This window comes from Stegodyphus dumicola, chromosome 7, assembly GCF_044657685.1.
Source record: "Stegodyphus dumicola isolate Sdum_Otavi_A_Nest chromosome 7, ASM4465768v1".
Lineage (NCBI taxonomy): Eukaryota > Metazoa > Arthropoda > Arachnida > Araneae > Eresidae > Stegodyphus > Stegodyphus dumicola.
In genome coordinates, this window is record NC_140774.1 from 161,430,033 (window position 1) to 161,452,886 (window position 22,854).

Below are 22,854 nucleotides of genomic sequence, written 5' to 3' on the forward strand. Positions count from 1 at the left end.
CACACAATCATGTAAAAAATCAACATTATCATCAGAATATTCGAGACCATTCTCACTTAAATCACTTAATTCATCCAAATTATTCATATATCTAGCAATTTCAGCTTGGGTTAGTATACGCGTTTTGGCCATGTCAAAATGGTAACCAAAGACCAATGTTGCAAACCTGCAACGTATAATTAAAATCAAATTTCTTTCAAACTTTTTTCATTAGAAAATCAAACCTACTTTTAAATGAACATAAAATGTTTAAATTTCTTACCTGGTAATTTTATTACGTCAATAAACAAGGGGAAGCATAAAATATAATGGATTCTCTTTATAGCAAAAACACAGTTCTTGAGGCATCAGAGATTTTTATAATTGTTATGATTTCTGGGGAAAATGTGTTGCCATCTAGTGATAAAAGTAGCATATATTTTGTTGCAGTAATCTTTTTTCTTAGATAAGTGATTTGTGGGTAATTTAAAAAAATATTGAGTTTGTTAAATTAAAATAAATCATGTGTTGCAGAAATGCAACAGTGGGAAGTTAAGGGTTAAAGGACCTTTAGTGCATGTTGATATCATAGTGCTTATAACTTCCATGCGTAATGCAAATTAAAGCTGGTTCATGTAATTGAGAACTGGTATCACTGCTAGGAAGTTTTGTCATGAAATGATGTAGATGAAATTTTTTTTTAATGGCATCTTTAAATAGAAAATTTGTATTCATTTATGATCATGGTTTATTTGAGAATTAATGGTATCTTGGCCCTTGCTGCTAAATGAAGCTTCTTTTCTCAAAAGAACATTTATTTAGTAGTAATTAGACCTCTTGTATTGTGACATCTTCTATTCCTCTCTAGGATATGCATCAGAATTAAAAATATTGGAACTACCCTTATATGCACCCTCAGATCGCCAAACACAGCGAAGTCTCAAAACGCGGTTTTCGCATATGCAAAAACCACGTTTTGAACACACAATTTAAGCTTAAATCCAAAACAAAAAATTTAGCAAAAGCAATAAAGTTTCTAACCAAAAATATTTGACAAGAATCCATGTACATACCAATATATACTTTAAAAAAATCTACGATTGCACAATCTAGCCAGCAAAGGAATCTACAAACTACGCACACCAACAACAATAAATATCAAAGAATACTATGTACACAGCATTCTCTTTAAACTTTAAAAAAAATTACGAATTGCACAATCTAGGCATTGCACACATACCAACAAAATAAACTAAAATTACAAATAATTCAAAAAAACAATAACAGAAATTCATAGTAAAAAATAAAATGCACTTGCCATAATAGATGTTTCTTCGGACAGCAGAACCTATCTTTAACATGCCGCCACGTAATCTCTTTGTTATTTATATGACAGCCAGACTCACTATCCGCAAAATTCATACTATGGTTCACAAATAAATGTTCAAAACCTTTTCCTAAATCCTTGTAAGATTCCAGCCACTCGAAGAAAAAGTTATGCAAGCCTCAATCCACTCTTTAACCCTTTATCGGGCGCAGGCCATTTATTTTCAAAATTAATATTTTATGCCATTATTAGGGAAAAGTAGCTTGTTCATGATCAAAAAAGCTATTTTAAAAATTTTGTTGTTGTTGGTGTTGTTTATAATAGGGGTGGTAACATATTTACCACCGCCCGATGTGAGCAATGGCGTTTTACTGATTTTTGCAAAAGAAAAAAATGTGCATTACAAAAAATATCACAAATAAACATATATTTTTGATGAAACTATTTATTCTCGATTATTTAAATACATATGTATTCATAATATAAAATTGATTATAGAAATGAATATAACTAGATATATACTACTTCTATTGAGTTTCATGAAATAATTTAAAACAAGGAGCTGCACACAGTGGTACGTACACACGTTGAACATAACACTTTGGTACGTTTCTGGTTTACTTTTGTGCTACAATATATGCACCTTCTGTAACTTTCTCCATTGACTGGCATGTGGGTTCCAACATTAGCTGTTCGGATTTCTCTCGGTATAGCATTTTCGTTTTTCGCTGATAACCAGTTTGATTGCAGCTTCCGTTTTTTATTAGAGAAGCCTCCTATTAGACCGCGAGCTACTCTCAACCTAAATTCAAGATGAGAATTTCTTGCCAATTTGTGAATGTCCCCCATACAAAATATACGAATTGATAAGAGCAGCATCTAATAGGAAATAAAATAGTCGATGCCACCATTTCTTTGATCTCCTACTTTTACTATATGAAGATTTCAAGTGATTAAATTTATCCACTCCTTCCATATATTTCGTATAGTCGGCAACTACTTTAGGACAAGCAACCTGCTTTTTCGAACCATCGTTCTGTGTTCTATTCACCTCTGTCATGTCATTTAGACTATGTACAGTTGAAGAGTAACAATCTTGGTATTCCTCCATTGCACTGCAACAGTGTTTTTACATGACAACATAAGTTTTTTTTTTTTTTTTTTTTTTTTTTTTTCTTCATAGTTACAGGAAGGTTATTTTCTGTCAGTTCTGACAGTACCAATGAATGGCATATATGTTTTTTTTAAAACAGTGTTCATCAGTGGAACTGACGTGAAAAAATTATCAATAACCACCAAAAGAGGAAACGTACCCTGTAAATCACTGGTTAGATTTATTTTTCATTCTATATCCTAAACCTTCAGAAATGGAACCATCGTCTTTTTTCCCAGTGTAAACTTCAAAGTGATATAGATAACCATTTGATGCATCTGATCTAGCCCAAATCTTATGTCCTCTTTTTATGGGTTTCCCTGGCATATATTGTTTCATTGTGGATCTTCCTTTGAATTTTACCATTATTTCATCAATAGATTGCAGCTTCCTCAGTTTTTCTTTATTTCTCCTTAATTTTTTCTTTTTTTTCAATGCATTTACCTAAAATAATATTCATTACATTTTATTAGTTACTTATATTATGAAATCGCTTGAACATGCTGACCAAAATAGTACCTTTATAGCAAACTAAAGTAACATTTTATAATTTCTAAATATCTAAATATTTATGTAATCCTAAAGAAATGCTAAAATATTTTCCATAATATTAATAATAATCAATAATTGAAATAATATAAAATTATTAGAATAAATATATATACAAAGAAATCAAGTAACATGCCAAACAAATGCTTCTAAAGCGAAACATTTCAGTAAAACTATGCTTCGATCAAGCAGTGGTAAATTATATACCACCTCTAAAATCACTAAGCAGGCTGTGGTAAATATTTTACCACCAAATGCAAGTATGTATAATACAAAATATTTCGCTGTATTTTTTTAAATGCATAATAAAATTTAGCTATCATACCTTTTAAGATACAAGATATATCAATATATAGTTTTTAACATGTTTTTATTTATTATTACACAACAAAATTAAAAAAATACATGCTTACCCTCTCCCTTTTGCTTGAAAACTGAATGAATCCAGAAATGTAGCGGTTTACGTGGCCCGTACTGCCATCTATTGAAAAAAAATTGAAGCTGTGGTTCCTGAGGACAATTTCTGATATCGGGCGATGGTAAATAATTTTCCGTCTAGTGCTAGGAAACAAATTGCGTAGTGGTAGGATATTTACCACTGCCCGGAAAAGGGTTAATGCACTGCATCAGCTTTTCCTTACTTTTATCATGCACAGCCCAAGACCCTCTTGCAACATAGGCCATTTCAAAACACACACGACACGAACCAAAGAACAATTAAACCACTCCAGCAAAAGAGTCAACGTCAAAAGGGTTGCCGTACAACTCGCAATCATGCCAAAAACTAGCGCAGAACACATATCGCCACATTTGGTGATCTTAGGGAGCATATAAGAGTAGTCAAAATATTAATATCATGAGTTTGTATGAAAGCAAAGAGCTAAATATCAGTGTTTGACCAAAACAAGTATAGTATTCTAGTGTATTAGGCAATCAAGTTGATGAGATCTTCAATCAACATTCAAATTATGGAGAGGTAATAACATTAATAAATCCATATGAAGAATACTTTTAATATTATTTTTTTATTTCAGATCTAATGAAATTTATTTTGTGTTTTTAGGTGTTTACTTGATTAATTTAAGGAAGACATGGGAAAAACTTCTGCTTGCTGCCAGGGCTATAGTAGCCATTGAAAATCCTGCCGATATCTGTGTTATCTCTTCCAGAACATATGGACAGCGTGCTGTTCTCAAATTTGCATCTGCCACCGGAGCTACTCCAATTGCTGGCCGATTTACTCCTGGAACTTTCACTAATCAGATTCAAGCTGCTTTCCGAGAGCCTAGGTTACTTGTTGTAACAGACCCTCGTGTTGACCATCAACCCTTGACCGAAGCTTCTTACGTCAATATACCAGTTATTGCATTTTGCAATACCGATTCTCCACTTCGTTATGTCGACATAGCCATACCCTGTAATAACAAGGTATCTTTTATTTCAGTCACTTTATAGAAACTGTATTTTAAATCTTTAATGCTACTGAAATTTTTAATTAGTATACTTCATAATAATAATTTTTCAGGTGAGATCACTCCATAGTCGTTTTTCGCGCTTACTAAGAGACTCTTTTCGCAATTTTACATTGTCTTCATTTCAGCCATCGGCAGATTTGACCATTTGTTATCTTAAAGTCATTGGTTGTTCACAAAACTTTAATGCTATACTTTTCACAGGACAGTTTTCTCAGAATGGTTTAATTTGAATGAAATATTTTCACAAGTTTTCGTTAATTACATTAGAAAAAAAAATTAAGGTAATTCGATTTTATTCGGTTAAGGTACAAAAATTAAGATCAAAGTTTATTGTATTATTTTCTATTCATAGAGCTTCTTCCTAAAATAATTTCTTAAATATGACATGATTTTTTGGCTTCTGAGGCATCTTTTAAATCAAAAAATGTAAGTCAATTTATAATTAATGCTCTATTCGGTTCATTTTAAATTAGAGAATTATTAGGAATTAGCGAAATACTTTAAATAGTACTTGACTTTCTCTGAACATTTCTGAAAGGGAATAAAATAAGTTTTTTTTTTTTAAGTATTATTTAAAACTTGTAACTGAGTTATTATAAAATGTAAGGGGAATAATTCTTTTAATTATACTTATCAGATTTTTTTTAACCTTCATTTCAACAATACATATTCCAAAACTCTTTATTACGTTCTTAAGTGCGCATCTCATAGCATTTGCTTCACAATTCCTTTTAACAGATTGCTTTCCAATACGAACAATTCTTGCTTAAATAGTTTTATAACGTATTTGTCAACAGGATTTCAATTTATGTTTACAATTCAATATTAAGATTATTATATATTTAGATAACATTTATAATCATTATAAATTAGATACATTTAATCATTAGATTTCTTCAGTACTTTCACAGTTGTTTATAAGTGAATAAATTCTTCATTTCAAATACATTTATAAATAATTTAATGAATATTTAAGTATTTTGTCAAAGGCAGATGCATGCTTTTTGCAAGCACATGCATAAATACCCATACATATTTCCTATTTTTCATTTCCGGCATGTGCAAATCTTTAATTTCTGCGCATTCACTATATTTTTCGTGTAAAGTAATTTACACTAATTTAGCATACACCCGAAAGTTTTACATAAAAAATATATATGAATATAATTTGAATGAAAATTATAAGTATTCTTTAAGCATAACATTTTTCTTAAAATCTATATTTTTGTAGTGCGACAGCTTAGAATTTTATAAAACAAATTCATAATCAAAATCGCTGTTGTTAGTTATCCAAAAATAACCAAGATTTGATTTTTGCGTAAATGTCACTAAACTATACAAATTGCTATTATCCATCACACTATAAATGTTTCTTTCATGCGAAAGTGTCCCTTTTTCGATTTCTATGGAACCGTCGTGTGTCGAAATACTATCAGAATCTTGTCAAGCGAGCTTCTGAATGTAAACAAAGAACACCCCATCTGGTGACCCAAGCTTCAAATCAGTGCTTCATTTTTAGCGTGGGTTGGCCCCTCCTCCCTTTCCTAACTCCATGATCTTGAGCCTCATTGAGAACATGTATTGACACTTCTTTGGAAGCTCGTCGAGGTTTAGGTTTGCTAGCATCATTTACATTTGGGGTAACAACATTTGCATCATTAGTATTGTCATTTGACATAACAGTCAGTATTCACATTATCAGTAACACAAGAAATTTTACTCATATATTTCATAACATGTAATTCATGAAGAGTTAAATTTGCATAGGAAGGATTCAGAGTGCAAAAAAGAATCGCACTTACCTTTATAAATACTGTAAAGTCCTTAACCAAAGGCTTTGGTTTTTTCATATTCCAGTTGCATCTGTTTAGTAAACGTTTCATCCTTCACAATTTTGGAATAGTCTGCAATAATCTCTGCATCACGTTTTATATTCCATTTAATTCTGTCCATGAATAACATAGCGTCCACATATTCTGTTTCCGAATAGGCCTCTTTAGCGATTAGATCTTGCCAGTATTCGAATAATTTTGTATTTGCATATGTTAACAGATCATCCGTGAGCTGATTTCGAGCAGCAATTGTTTTAATCCCAGAATCAGACATAAATGGGGGAATTTCCTTTCCCGCCATGATGAAAACACAGAAAATGCACCAAATTACACAGTCATTAGATCACATAAGCGAAGAATCATTAGTAAATCACATCGAAAACAATTGCACTCCAAAATGGCACGAGAAAAAACTGCGTGGGTCACCTAGCGAGGGCTATCAGCATGAGCAAATTGAAAACACATCTAATCACCTCTAAGTACACCAGTCTCCAAAACTCATCTCCTGTTTTCATTATTTATGTCATGACTATGAGCCAGTTTCACACGCAGAGTCCTGCATAAAGCCTTTTCTCCTTAAGCAGATAGCATTATTATGTTTTGCCCTGATAAAATAAATCTGTCTAATCCTGTAAGACTGCTTATATTTAATTTACTATTATAGTTTGATCGCCTCATCTGTGACCATGAGAGCAAACATGCATGCGCAATTCGGTTCAAATTATTCACAAAATGGGGATGTGGACTTTCTGACCCTCGAGCATATAAATACTCTCTTTATGGAGAAGAAGACTTTCACATTGTAGCAAATAATAACAACCGACGAGTCTAGATGTTTGGGCAGAATGCCAAGCAGGATTGGGGTTTAGATGGTAGAACTATAGTAGAGGTTCAGTTTTTTAGAGTAACTAATCACAATCTAGATTTTTTTTAATCTGGATAATGTCAACTTTCTGTCGGTTGACTGTGTATTTATATTTTCTGTAAGTGATGATGTAAAATGTACAGAGGGTGTTAATAAATTTTTAGTACAATTTTGATAAAAAAATTTAAAGAAAGCAAATGTTTAAAAATAACAATTTCTGGGAGCAGCTTATTATTTGAAGTGAGAAATATATGCAACTTTTAAAATTATTCTTCTTCCAAAATATCACATTGTGAACAAGCTGGGGATTGAAAGACATGATTTTACTCTTTCTGAAGAGAAATATTCCTGATCCATAATTCATAAACATTGTTAAATGCATGGTATTAAAATTTCCAAGTGCAAAATAAGCAATGTTGTTAATCAGAAAGAGGAAAACCATCAGTCATTACTTCTACATGAAAAGAAAGACTGTAAACAAATACCCCAGAAAGGTTATGCATTGTTTCTTAAGTTAAATCATTGGTAACAAGAGAAAATCCACCGTTGCAGAAATAAATTGCAAATCTTTAAATACATCTGTGGCAATAATAAAATAATAAATCAAGATTTATAACTTAAGAAAGCTAATGTTCGCTAACTTTTGCTGAGGCATATGGTTCAACACAGAGCAATTTGTAGAATTCTGCGTGAAAATTATTTAGTGGGAAATACATTTTGATCCTTGATTAAGCATGGGTTTATCTAAATGATTGCAACAAAAAATACCAAAAATGAAGAGGAAAGGAAAAAAAGCTACATGTTTGTTTCCATCAATGCAAAGAAAGTTTCAGTAAGTGGTTTATGATTATTGCAGGATTCTCATACAGTAGGAAATTAAGAAAAGAAAGATGTTAAAATCAACTCGGTGTATTATCAGGAGAAAGTTTTACGACTGATATTATGACTTTCAAAGAGTGAAACATCATCAAGACAAAGTAACATGTCACTTTGAAAAAGATGACTGAGACAAGTTTTGCATATATACCCTTTTAATGTGTTTTTGCAAACTCCCATGATTGACAAGAGGAATGAAAATCAATACTCTGGAAAAATTTATAAATAAGTTCTTCAGTCATGGAAATCACAGCGCAGACTTAGTGCTGAAAAAGCTTATCGGATCAAACATTTTAAACAATTATTATTCAATATTTTTTAACTATTAACTTAACCCTGAAATAGTTCAAAAAATATTTATATACCCTTTGTAATTTAGTAAGAAAATAGTAACTCATCGTAAGGACAGAAAGAATCGTCGAAAAGATTAGGAAGTAGAAAGTTCCATATTATAAAACAAATTCTTTGTGTAGGAAGTGAAATGTCGTGTGATTTGTTTGTTTATTCACTTTTTAAAGAAGAATTACTTCATGTATGAAAGGTTAACAGAATAATAGGTCTGTACAGGACTGCACTAGAGCATGTGCCAACCACACAAGGTGGGCAAAATATCAATCATTGGCCGTGGGTCTATATACATTATTGCTTCCATTTTACAGAGTAAAACAAATTAGTGCATGCTGTAAACAGAATAAAAAGAGTAACTGGACTAAGGAAAACAGGCCATCTCAATCGTTGGACTTAATTTTCATAATTTTTTTACTTTTAATTGTACTTATCTTGCCTTTGTGCATTTATAATGTTCATGAGTTTCAAATTTCCAGGGGCCTCATTCCATTGGGTTGATGTGGTGGATGCTTGCAAGAGAAGTTCTGCGCATGAGAGGAACAATCAGTCGTGAACTGAAATGGGATGTTATGGTGGATCTGTATTTCTATAGAGATCCTGAAGATGTAAGAACTTAATTCTTGATATTATATTTTTAATAATTTTACAATATAAGGTAATTTATCAGAATACTAAAATGTCATATGTATTTCCAGGCTGAAAAGGAAGAGCAGGCAGCGGTTCAAGCTGAAAGACCTGTCAAAGATGTGCCTGAATTTCCATCTGAACCATGGGGTGGTGGAGATGTTGCACCTAATCCTACTGAAGTTACTGATGTAAGTTTGACACAATAATTTTTTAAGTTTCAATATTTGTTACCATATCTTGTGGATGTTGCAGTTAAAGAATCTTAAATTAATAGCAGCTCTTCTCATCAGTATATTTTAATATATTATTTTGAAAATGTTTATACTGTAAGATCGTATAAGAAATTAAATTTGATTAAGATGTGTCTTATGTCTGACAGCATAGCATGAATTTTTTGTTTATGCAAATTCTTTATTGTAGAGGTTATTCTTTTTGTCATAATATTTTATTCCATTATATGCAATGGTATTGCACTTTTTAAACAAATCAGATTCCTCCACATCATTCTTTCCATTATCATCCAGTTAAATGTTATGCAGTATCTGTGTGAGTAAAGTATGATGTACATGACCAGACGTAACATAAAAATTTTCCTAGAAATGCATTCTCCCATGACTAATGTTAATCAGAGAACTTCCAGCCACGCTATTTTAAGATGGTCGTAAAAAAAAAGAGTACCATCTGGCACTTGTTTCACATAGGTCAACTAATTAGAAAGAATGCAAAATCTTGGAATTTATTAAATTGTTGTAAATGAGGATTCGTGGAAAAATCTTTTTCAGTGCATGTGTTAGGAAACTTATTTAGTCTGGCAATTTAAACATAGAGGTAATATCCCACACACACACACACACACTTTGAGTAAAAGTTTTGAACTTTGAATCAAGCACAGTAATTATAACTTATTTTTACATGATTATATCGTATTTTTATTGCAGTTGATGATTATTTTTTAATTGACTATCACAAAACTCTATCAAGGAATAATATTTCTCATTGTGCACATGAAATAAAAGTAACATTTTTCAGATATGGTTTTAGTCCTGCCACTTAATTTTAAAAATGTTGCTCAAGTTCTTAACATAATGAAATATATGGAAAGACTTGTATGTAAATTGCAATATCTCTTGTACTGCAATGTAACATGAAAGGCCCCCAAGAATGAAGCTTGGCCGGAGAAATAGATACAATTTTTGTAACCAAATTTGACAAGATTTGCCAAACTCTGGAACTATTTGGTCCTATACCTATATATAACTGTATGCTTTCCACCAGTTTTGAGGGATCAAAGATACTAGAAATTTTTTGGCAGATGGAGAAAGCTGTATGAATTCAGAGAGAGCGTCAAATTCAGCTCAGATTATTGAGAGATTGCTGTGTGATATGACACATTGGGGCTTTTTATATTGTCTTGCATTCAACGTTCTTAATAGTTTGAAGTGTAACTACTGATTGTGCTCTGTCATTCTGAAAAGATCTGTACAAGTACTTTTGTGAAAAGTTCCGGAACTATAAATAGTTTCTATTAAGAAAATAAATTTTCTCAACCTGTCATTGATTCTGCATGCATTCAATCCATTACAAAATGGGTTTGTAATGTATTCAGTTTGCTATTGAAGTGTGAAATTCTTTCTCCCCAATAAGTAATGTTTATCATTAGTGTAGCACATCACTTTAAAGTTATTTTTAAGGGAATAAACATTGCATTTAAAGCTTTAGAAATTATGTTCTCTTTAACCTTATGAATGAAATTTGATAAGTTTTATTATTATTCTAGTGGTCTGCTGCTGAACCTCAGACAGTTGGATATACGGATCCTGCAGAAGACTGGTCTGCTCAGACAAATGATTGGTCCACGCCAGCTAATATACCACCAGTAGGACCTGCAACTACTGCACCGATACCTCCATCTAATGACTGGGCAGATGGTGGATGGCCCTAGGACTGTTAAGAAAAAATTGAAAAGAGAAATAAATAAATTTAAATAAGGATGTGTATTTTTTATTCATTTAATGCAGACATAAGCCTGGTTGACATTTGATAATTTGCAGTTTAAGTGTTGACTTTGGCCTCGGCATATTCAATTTTAATGTACGAGGGAGAATTCAGTACAACATTCAGTAATGTTGAGCATTCCATGAAGGAAATTCAGTAGCACAATGTCGAGAACAAAGGTTAAATGCACGAGTCCGGATATTTCATCAACTTTCCTTAACTAATTGATGTTGTTTGAAAGTCTGTGATAAACAATTTATCAACATATTTTACATAAAACTTTAGGTTACTGGATATGAGTTTACCATTAATTAATCAAGAAGTAATTAGAATTTTAACTAACAAAGTGAAATATTCAAAGATTTAGTATGCACCTTAGGAAAAAGTAAATAAGCAAAATATCAGCTCTTTCCTTAACTTTCAGAGAGTGCTTCAGTTCTGCACAAGAACCATACATTTTTGCTTTTAACCTTGGCTTGGGACTTGGGCTCCAAAAATAGCTGTATTCCTTCACTGGAGGCTTTTTACATAGGTGATTGGTGCCCTTTCAGGGACAAGATGGTCTGTCTTGCCTTTGTAGAGTTCAGTTTGGGTACTACAATCTTAAATTTCGTCAATACTGCAAGTGTCGCTTAAACTTTTTTTTTTAATCCCTAGAAGAGTTCTACCAGAAGTGAATATGGTCGGTCATTTATTTAGCTTATGCATATATAAAGCTATTTTAGTTCAAGTTATGGTATTTATCAATATTTTCTATACTTTTAGTTGATTCATTTAAAGTAATCCAAATCTATTTTTCAAGCTTTGGAAAGGGGGAAATAACCTAACATCTGTTAAAAGGTGTGCATGGGGCAAAAAAAAAAAGTTAATAACTACTGTTCGAGAGGGTTGTTGTTATTTATATGCTCTTAATAAAAACCATTCAGATTGTTCAAACCATTCCTGGAGTTAGATTGTTCACGATACATTAGCTTTGGGTGGCAAAATTGGTATCATTGAATTAATATTAAAAGATTAGAGGAAACCCACTTTTGCAAAAGCAGTGAAGCAGAATACTTTGCACAGTAGCTATCCACTGTACAAAAGTATGTTTCGATAGTTTACAAAATGAATTCAAAATAGTACATTTTCATAAAAGTAAGATAATTTTTGCTAATTAGCAAAAAATATATTCTAGTGTCAAGCATTTTGTTAAAAGTTTTTACAAGAAGTAAACATATATTTCTGCAAGATTGCTTTTAAATAATAAAATATACTAGCTGAAAGATATAGTGACTATATTTGCAACAATCAAGGTTAATTTTAAAAGGTAAATATTATTAAAAAGAAGTAAATTCTTTCCTTCAACAAAACATTTAACATAGAAAATTAAACTCTTAGCATGCCAGGTGGGTTTGAAAGACGGATAATTTTCTCTTACCCATTAATGGGCTGCAACAAAAGAATGCAATCTCCAGGCTATCGTAAAAGTCCTTAAGCACTAGAATTTCTACCTGCTGTGACTGACAAAAATAGTATCCTGAGGCCCCAGTGCATCTACAACTTGCTTGTAATATATGTTCTATCCCCCTGTGAAAATGTTAAGAGGAAATAATGCATTTGGAAGGGGGTGATATTCTTCATTATGTAATCCAATAGGTTACTTTGGGAGAAAATTTCATAAATTGAGTAGCAAAGCAGTAGGAACTTTCTTAGGAGTATGCAAACTCCTAAGTAAGGTTCATTCATCTTTTCTATAAAGAAATCATCTGCTTGTGAGTGAAGTTCTGTTATCATTGCCCACTAACTCATTGGCTTGGTGAGAGATACGATGTAAGATAGTTTCTGAAAGCAGGATGCTTTTTCAATGATTATTATGCAGTGATCCTTCTAGAATTTCTTAGGGCCAGTTCTCTTTAATAAATACTTTAGTTTATAATATTTTGGAGTTCGAGATCATGTTTTGGTCTATGGGCTAGATGTAAAAGGTGGTAAGTTCACTGTGGCAAATATGCAGTTTCTACATAAATAAAGAACATGAAACCATAACATTAGCAACAAAAAATCACTCAAGATATGTTCTACAATGAAGTGAATGACAGAGCCCTGAGGAAAAAATATGCACATTTGAATTCGTGGGCAAAATTTTTTAGTAAGGAATCCTGAAGTTATATTCTTATTTGCAGCTACACTGAAACTTCTAGAGAGGTAATATGGAATTCACAAGATTTATTCATGATTATGCAACTTGTTAAAGTAGAATTCCTTGATGCATCATTTCATAACAAAGTATTACAGGTTTCATGTCAAAACCGTTTTCACTGGAAGCTAACCTTGACAAACGGGCTGGCTGCATTGCACCTTTTACCACCTAATCATCGGTGTAGGAACTCCTCACTCCATTCCTGAGACGTCATTGTATCTTATTTTGCACGACACTTCCCTAAATTTTGTGAAGCACAGTTATCTTGCTATGCTAATTTCACAGCACTGTCGGTAAAGTCTGGCCTAATCTTAAAATTTCATGTTTGCAGAATAAGGTATTGGACATTAAGAGAGGTGTTTAAAGTAAAAAGCTTATCATGAGTACAGAAAAAAAATTCAGTATTAACCAGCAGTGTTATACTGTGTGAGAACTAATTCCAGAGTTGCCAACTCTCCCGATTTTCGACCGCTCTCCCGCCAACCCGATTTACAATACAGTAGACTCCCGATTATCTGCGCCTGCCGTTACAAGCGTAAAGCAAAGAAAACAAAAATCTGAGCGAAACGTTAAATTTGCCCACGTGCTTATTTATAGCAAAAATATCCGAGGCCTTCTCGGGACCTTCCCTTCTGATGAGTCAAGCCCCATCCACACGAGTACGCTCGAAACGTAGCTGACGAACGCGCTTTTACGTTACCAGCGTAAAAGCGTCCAAACGAGTACGCTTGCGAAGAGTGCGTTTAACCAATAGAATTATTTTGCGCACAAATCACGTGACGCTGTAATATAGCGTCAACAGAGCTGTATCTTATTACTTCGTTGTGCTTCTGTATGTTTGCGGCAAGTTGTCCGAATCAGATGACTTTTTTTTTTATATCTAGCTGAAACTTTACTATTAAGCAGAGGCAAACCCGCAAGAATGGGTCCGATAGATTTATTTAGAACGACTTGTTCAAAGAGGTTTTTTTTTTTTTTTTTTACTGCCTCGTTTGCGAAATGAATATCCGGAATTATTAAAATCCTACTATTAGCTCACACTCCCTATATCTTGTTCAAATTTTGAGTACATAAAATGCTTTTTATTCATCCACTCAAGTTCAAATACAATTTTTTAAACTTTTAGTGAAAGACACTTGATGTTAATACAGTTTTTTCACATATTAAAATTTTTAATTTTAAAAAATTCTGTGTGTATTTTTTAATTTTTCTTTGTGGATCTAAGTAGGAATTTTTTTTTTTTTTTTTTTTTTTTGTATATTACTTGTTTTTTAATTACTGCAGGATGAGTATCGACCAGTTTGACAGACTTGCAGATTCTATATTGTATGAAAATTAGTATTTATAAAATTGGTTTGGAATACAGTATATAAAGAGAATTAAATTACTTAATTCTCTTTATAGACACCATCCACAATATAATAAAACCAACTTCATGCTTTTTTAACTCTCCCTTCCTTGATCTTTTGTTTTTCTTTTTATTCATTTTTGAATTTAGAATGAGGTTCAAACTTTGTACAGTTTATGAGAAATTATGAGCATGATAAAATATGCGTTAAGAATATAATGATTCATGATTAAATATAAGAAACACGTTTCAAAATGAGAAAAGCTGACTGAATTATATACTGTCTACGGGTGAGGTTCGAACTCGCCACCTTTCCATTTGCGAAGCAGCGCGTTGACCACTCAGCTATCTGTGATAGCAGTGTTTGTGAAAAATGATGTAACAAGTAGAAGTCGCTGCAAAGGTAATTTAATTAAACTTCAATAAATGATTGCTGTATGGCACAAGTTGTAACTTTCCTCCAAAATTTCGTAATTTTATTTTATTGAATACTCTTTCACAGTCAACTGCTTTATTTTAGAAGTTGTTATATTGCTGAAGTTAGTTTTTGGTGTATTTAATATTGGGATATTTATAGAGGTTTTTATTACACATGATGTAGCCAATATTTATAATAATTAAGGAGAATTTTGTAAGGCAGAAACTTTAATTTCGTAGAAACTAATTTATTTAGGTTACTATTACTTACGGTGTTATAAATAGGTGAAACATATGGATATACAGTTTTCCCCTTTAATAAGAATTTCAAATTTATACGGTTTGAGAAATCTGAAGATGGCGTGAACAATGCTGATAATTTTATTGCTGTATACAGTTATGATATTTCTAAGCAAAAACTCATCTCTGTGTGGTTCTGACGCCATATTGAAACGGGTAAGCAAGAAGGTTTTCTGATTATGACACGTGATAAGAACTCGGTCGGCTATTGGCAATACGCGGGCGAAAAAGCTGAACAGGTGCGTACTGAGTTTTACGTATTCTGCGTCACGCGAATTTACGCCGGCGTCAAAAAAATTGCGTCAACTACGTCGCGAGCGTCCTCGTGTGGACAGGCCTTAAGTGATTTCTTACTCACCCTTGCAGTGCCCGCTCCACATCCCTCTCTCGTCTTAATGTTACTGACACGTTCACTTCCTCCCACTCGCCATTGTTAGACAGACAAAGTAGACAGATGTATTGTTTTGCATCTGCTAAGTCTTTCTGCACCGATGGGCGAAAAATCAAGCATAGGTGCGAAGGAAAGGTATATAGAAAGGGGGCAATTTCGGGATTTAGAGCATAGTAAAAAGGAACTTCGTATTGTTTTATACGAGTTCAAAAGGCCCGAAAGAAAAGTTGAGACAAAATAAATGGCCCATAGCGATATCGAGAAGAAAGAAATATATATATATGTATATATAAAAAAGGGCCTCTAGAGGAAAAGGAAGAGAAGAAAAACCTAATTAGCTAATGCGTACATGAGTATGATGATGGTGGAACTATGTGATGAGTGGAGGTTAAAAAATTAGATAAATAATATGATTTTAAGATTCTTGTGTCCACAGTCAGTGAATATTAATATCAAAAGAAGCATTAAATATTTAACATAATTAAAATTCACACAATTTACAGAAAGAGGGAGAGGGAAAAAAACAGGTGAGAACATAAGTACATTATACAGTGCTAGAGCATGTCGACTTGTGAAATTTTATAAGTAGTTTAATTTGCACAATTTATTCTTTCATATATACTGTACAATAGAATATACGGTTGAAGCCATCATGTTGTACGTAGAGGAAAAAGAAGAATTAAAAATAAATAAATAAATATTTTTGGGGGTATATAAATAAGTAAATACAACATATATCCATGGTCAGGAGAACTTAACTACATAGAATAGTTATATCTAGTTGCGCATAGAAATTATATTATCACATAACTTCAGTAAGAGTAAGGAATTAAATGTTTGATAGAAATGGAGGAAAAAAAAGGGGGGAAGAAAAATTTACACTAATTTTATTCATAAATATAAAAGAAAAGGTTATTTTTGGAGAAAAAAAAGTGTTGGGGGTAAAAAGGAAAGTTCTTACAGTTTTGCAGGAGTGTCTCAAACCAATTTCCTTGTTTTAGGTCTTCTTACGTCCTGATTGGCGTCCCGATTTCGATGTCCTGATCGGCTCCCGAGAACTTGACGATGCCAAAGAACTTTATCTTTCAATTCACTGGAATCTAAATATCAGTCTAGAATGGTTAATGTATGGATTTTCAGAAATCTTTGGGATAGAGTCTAAATCCAAATGGATGAAAGGAATGGACAGAGAATTTTGTTTAGTAGGGAAAGGGGGAGATAGAGTGGCCCCTTTCAAGGCATTGGAGAGAAGAGAAGTATAAATGTAAATTATTATAATAAAGGGGAGAGAGACCGAGAAAGCTTGAAATATCCATAGAGTAAAGGGAAAGCGAAGGAAGGTAAAGTCAGGAAAATTCAGAGAATGTAGCATTCATCCATATATTCGTGCATACTTACCCATGTAAGGTGATTGATGAGATTTCAAAGAGTAAGGTCAGGTATATGTGAAAGAATGTAGAGATAAGTGCGTCTTGAGGAGGAATATTTTGAGAGCAGGATTTAGAGATGGAGGTAATAAGGAAGTAGAATGAAGGAGCAGAAGAACCGGAGATGAAGATCTGCATGACCAATTTCAGAGTAGGAAGGTAGAGCAGGTGATGAGCTGACGTGGTGAAGTGAAGATGTAATTTAGAATAGGAAGAGAGGCATAAATTTGGGTACTTACTTGTTTCAGAGGTTTGTCGGTGCTGGTTGTAGGGTGTTGGAGGTAGCGAGGAGAAGAGTTTCTCGGTTGAAGAACGTTTGTCGAATGATTTGTCTTTTACAGAAGGAAGTGCTTTGGACTCTCGGTCTTGTAGAAATGCATAATAGGGGGAGAAGGGGAAGATGAAAGTTGGGTATAGTGGGCAGATGTAAATGAAGGACTAAAGACATCAGGCATGTAGAGCTCCAGAAGATGCTGGTGAAGAGGTAGTGGTTGAGGAAGACAGAGGGCTGGAGGTAGAAGGGACAAAGAGGTGATTTAAAGCATATTTATGAAATTGCAGTCTTTAACGAAGTCTCCTAGGAGTTTGAGAATGGTAGTGGAAGTGGAGTAGAGTGCAGTGAGGATAGAGGGGGATTCAGAAAGTGCAAGAAGGTGATTTTGAAGAGTGTTCCTGCGCACGGAGTAGAGAGAGCAATAAAGTAGGAGGTGTTCGAGGGTGTCAGGAACCTTACAGAATAGGCAAAGGGGGGAGTCAATTTTATTAAATTTAAATAGTAATTCGCGGGTGAGGATAGCGCCTGTTCTTAGTCGGCGCAGGCAGATGTCAACTTTTTGGGGGGATGAGAAAGTAGCTTATTGGACAGAGTGATTGAAGAGGGGGGCGCCAAAGGTTGGCAGAATCATCTTGTAGATAGGAGGTGAAGTCAGTATTGAGAGAGAGGATAAGAGATTTTTTTGTTTGGAGGGCGGAAGGTGGAAGAGAAATAGGAGTACCTGTAGGAAGTTTAGCAAGTCGGTCCCGCCTCTTCCTTGCCAATAAGGCCAATGTGGGAGGGGATCCATTGAAATTTAACTGATTTATTTAAGGAGATGCAAGTCTGATAAAGGGAGTAAATTTCTGATAGAAGCGTATGAAGGGAAGTAGATGAAGGGAGCTTTTGAAGGGCCAGTAGGCCAGATTTGCTATCAGTAAGAATAAAGCTATGGGAAAGATTAGAAGAAGAGAATCAGGAGAGTGCCTCACGTATGGCAAGGAGTTCCAGCTCCATAATGGTACATTTGTCCTGAAGAGTGAAATTTTGCTGAATGCCCAATTTTGGGATAACATATGCTTCACCATTGTGGGTTGGTGTAAGGGAGCCATCGGTAAAAATGAAAATAGAATTAGGGGTAAGATTAGCTAGAGTGTCCAGGCAAATGGACTGAATAGCTGATGAAGTTAGTGAGGATTTTTGAGGGAAGGGAGGGAATACAGAATCGAGTGGGTGCTGGAGAGAAATCCCAGGGGGCTGGGGAATTGGTAGGAGAAGCAGGGGGAGTTGTAAGAAAAGAAAAGTATGGAGTTTTAATTTTGAGGAATTCCATTATATTGCCTGAACGCGTAGGTGAAAGTAGCAGAGGAGCTAGGGGATGATTGTTGGCTGAGATGCACACTCTGTGAAGAAGATGGAGGAGTTGGTGTTGGGCTTCAAGGAATATGGGTTTTAGTTGGGATTCGATGTACACCTCAGTGGAGGGGGTGAAGCGGATAAGTCCGACAGCTCTCTTAATGGCCATTTTGTGGGCAATCTCCAGGGGTTTGAGCTTATTTGTGGATAGATTACATAGCACGTGGAGGCTGTAAATGGAGATAGAGCGGACAGTAGAGATATAAAGGAGGAGCTGCGAGTGTGGGTTAGAGCCGATAGAAGTGCTAGTGCAGGATTTTAGAATGTTAGATGTAGACTTAGTTTTAGAGGTTAGTTGTTTGATGTGTGGTATAAAGGATAGTGATTTGTCAAGAGTGACTCCCAAGAATGTGTGAGAAGAGATGAGAGGAATGGGGAGGTCATAGATCAAGAGAGTGGTGGGGGCATGGACGTCGTTTTTTGGAGAAGCATAGATGGCGGCGTTTCTCTGGGGCTAGGGAGAAACCCCATTCTGTGCAATAGTCACAGACTTGGTCTATTGCGTATTATAAGTTAATATCCTTGTTCAAGATGGACCGAATCGCAATATCATCGGCAAATATGGCGATGCTGATGTTGCTGTTGATGAGGGAGGGGAGGTCATTGAGCATGAGGTTGAAGATAAGAGGAGAGAGTACACCTCCTTGTGGGATGCCGTGATCCATGGAGAAGGGGCTGGAAAGATTGGAGCCGAGTTTAATACTGGAGTCACGGGGAAAAAGAAAGAATTCGATATATTCGTTGATAATTGCACCAAATCCAAGTTTAAGAAATTTGCAGAGGAGTGCTTTTGGATTTACAGAGTCGAATGCACTTTTGAGGTCGAAGAAGACAACAGAAGTCTCTTTTTTGTGATGAAAGGCATCTTGGATATCGAGGGTAAGGAGTAGAACGATGTCGATAGCAGATCTATTTGATCTGAAGCCATACAGATGAGGATTATAAATATTGAAGTTTTCGAAGGCCCAAGAGAGTCTATTCTTAACAAGTTTTTCAAAGAGTTTTCCGAGACAGGAGTTGAGACAGATGGGACGATAGGAAGATGGGGATGAGAGGTCTTTTCCTGGTTTAGGGATTGGGATGATGAGAGATTGTTTCCAGGAGGAGGGGAATTACGAGTTAGTCCACATGAAGTTGAAGGTGGAGAGAAGTATGCTGAGTTTTTTGTGTGGACTGATGGTGTTTGCGAACCGGTCGGAGTTAATTTCTTATCTTTTATTGTGTTTAGTGTTTGTGCTTTTTAGTTTTGTTTTTTCGTTATCGATTTAAAATGTCAGGAAAACGGAAGAAGGTTGTGTTGACGATTGCGCAAAAACTATAATTAATTTCCAAAGTAGCAAACGGCGCTACAAGGCAGCAGATGGAATTGGATTACGAAATCGCGGAAACAACAGTGCGTGACCTTCTAAAGCAAAAAGACAAACTGGTGAACTTTGCATCAATGTCGGACAGTGCTGCCGCAATGAAAATGCGAAAAACTATGAAAACACCTTTGATGAGCTAGACACGGCATTGACAGAGTGCTTGGCTCAAGTTCGAAAAGAGGGTACTCCTGTAAATGGTCCTATCACATTGCGGCGAAGGCAAAAACCTTTTTTGAGTTGTTAGGTCTGAAAGGAAATTTTGATGCGTCTTCTGGCTGGTTGACTCGTTTTAAGCAGTGACATGGAATTCCAGAAATTGGACCAGAAACTTAGTGGTGACCAACAAGCAGCCTACGATTTCCACCATGAATTTGAAGAATTTGTTTTAAAAGAAGAGCTGTCTTTTGAACAAATTTACAATTCCGACGAATCGGGACTTTTGTGGAAATGTCTTCCCACTCGCACTTTAGCATTTCAAAGTGAAAGTAAAGCGGCGGGTTATAAAAGCAGCAAGGAAAGGATCACAATAATGTCTTGCAGTAACGCTACCGGTGGACATAAACTTAGATTTGTTGTCATTGGAAAGTAAAAAAAACGAGATCTCTCAAAGGCACAACGATAGAAAATTTGCCCGTTGATTACTTGAACCAAAAAAAAAAGGATGGACGAACCGAAACATTTTTCAAGAATGGTTCGAAAAAATCTTTGTTCTTCGAGTGCATAAACATCTTAAATCGAAAAACCTGCCTGAAAAAGCTGTGCTATTGATCGACAACGCACCCTCTCACCCAACAACAAGCGTGCTAAAGTCTCCTGATGGACAAATTTTTGCAAAGTTTCTCCCACCAAACGTTACTGCGCTAATCCAACCCATGGTCCAAGGAGTCATTGCAACAATGAAGAGAACATACCGAACCAAGCTGCTAATGACCAAAATTGAAGAAGGTTATGATCTGAAAGAGTTCTGGCAACACTACACAATCTTGGACAGCATCTACGATATTGCATCTGCATGGTACTCAGTGAAACCGTCAACCCTCATAAAATCATGGAGAAAACTCATGCCTAATGTTGAAGCCAACAACAACCCTTTGAGTTGTGAGGAAGAGAATGAATATGTAGACACGCCCATGCCAACTCTTGCCGATATGGTAAAAACAGTTCCGGGTAGTGAGAACGTCGATGCTGAAAACATTAACAAGTGGTTGGAGTGTGACGTCGATGAACCTGGCTTCGAACGCTTGACAGATGATGAAATTGTGAAGAAAGCAAGGGGAGAAACCGAGAATGAAGGAGAACGAAGTGATGGCGAAGAAGAGCCCATTGTGCAGATGCGGAAGACTCACGAAGCGGCTTTGCAACGGACTGCTGAGCTATTTGGAACAACAAGCCGACGTGGAGTTGGCCGAGAAAATTATGCTACGAAAAATGCAATCTCGGATAAAGAGAAAATGTTTCCAAAGCAAGAAGCAAACACAAATGACTGAATTCTTCAAAAAGGTGTAGTTTTACAGTTATGCTTTTGTAATTACATAATACATTGCAGTATTAAAAGAGTACATATGTATTAATTTTTCTGTGTATCCTTGAGGCCTCTCGTAAGTACAAAGCACTTTTCTGTTTTCATTAACAAAATGCATTTTAGGTTAGTTTTGAGTGATATACTAAAATATTAAGGATTAGTTAAACATTTCCTGCTGTTTATTTCACGTTTTATTGTACAAAAAACGATTTTTCAAAGTTGGAATGACTGTTTTCTCTTGTACTATACACGTTTTTAGCTTTTCTCGGATTATCCGCGGCGGCCGCGCCACCCAATTCCGCGGATAATCGGGAGTGTACTGTATATTTCTCCCGACTTTTTCTTATTCTTAAAATTTCTCGCGATTTTTATGGAACTTGGGTTAATACTTTGTTATATGAACAAAAAAAAAGTGATTTTGGATGTCTGAAAGCAATTGAATTTTCTCTAGATTATATCTAAAACAAAACCTTGCGAATCAGATAACTTCTGCTTTGTGAGTGAGAGCATATACGTATCCAGAAACGTCGTTCTCCAGTTCTCCAATAGGCATCGAGCTCCATTGCGTGTCATCTGGCGTATATTAGCCAATGAGGACAAAGCAAGCTGTTATTTGGATGTTCTTTGGTTATTTCGTTCATTTTGTCCTGAGTTGTGTGAGTACACGTGCCTTCAAGAAATAGTTTTATAAATTATCATCTTTTGTTATCTCTGTGAGAAAGGAGAAATACTCGTGTACGTTTCAAAACTCGTACACAATTGACTTTCGTTCCATTATTTCCTCAAGGAAATATAATAAATTTGCGATGTGTAACGCCTGTCGTTGCGGTTCTTCGATTTCGCATGGTGGAAGGGCGATGTTCTCAAACATGTGCGTACACAAAAACACAAGAACAACATGAGTTGTTTTGAAAAAAAAACGAAAAATTTAATTTTTCTTCGGAAACAAAGGACCAAAAAGTTATTAATGCAGAATATCTGTTCTCTGCCTGTTTACTGGAGCACAACCTGCCACTGAATGCACCGGATCACGCTGCAGCTTTATTTAGAAAAATGTTCCCGATAGTGAAATCGCTAAGAAATGCTCAGGTGCAAGAACCAAAACAGGTGCGATTGTTAAAGAAATGGGTTTGAAAAATAAATCTTCAATTATTGATTGCATTAAAACAGCTGTGTTCTGCCTCTCTACGGATGAAAGCAATAATACC

General features: G+C 34.8%; 1 protein-coding gene across 1 annotated transcript; it reads left to right on the forward strand.

Annotated features, from left to right (window-relative positions):
• Positions 1–3,183: 3,183 nt before the first annotated feature.
• sta (stubarista 40S ribosomal protein SA) lies at positions 3,184–10,973 on the forward strand. Its single transcript, XM_035355275.1, has 5 exons — positions 3,184–3,268; positions 4,072–4,436; positions 8,881–9,009; positions 9,100–9,219; positions 10,809–10,973. The coding sequence occupies exons 1-5, from the start codon at positions 3,184–3,186 to the stop codon at positions 10,971–10,973; spliced, it is 864 nt and encodes a 287-aa protein (XP_035211166.1).
• Positions 10,974–22,854: the final 11,881 nt, after the last annotated feature.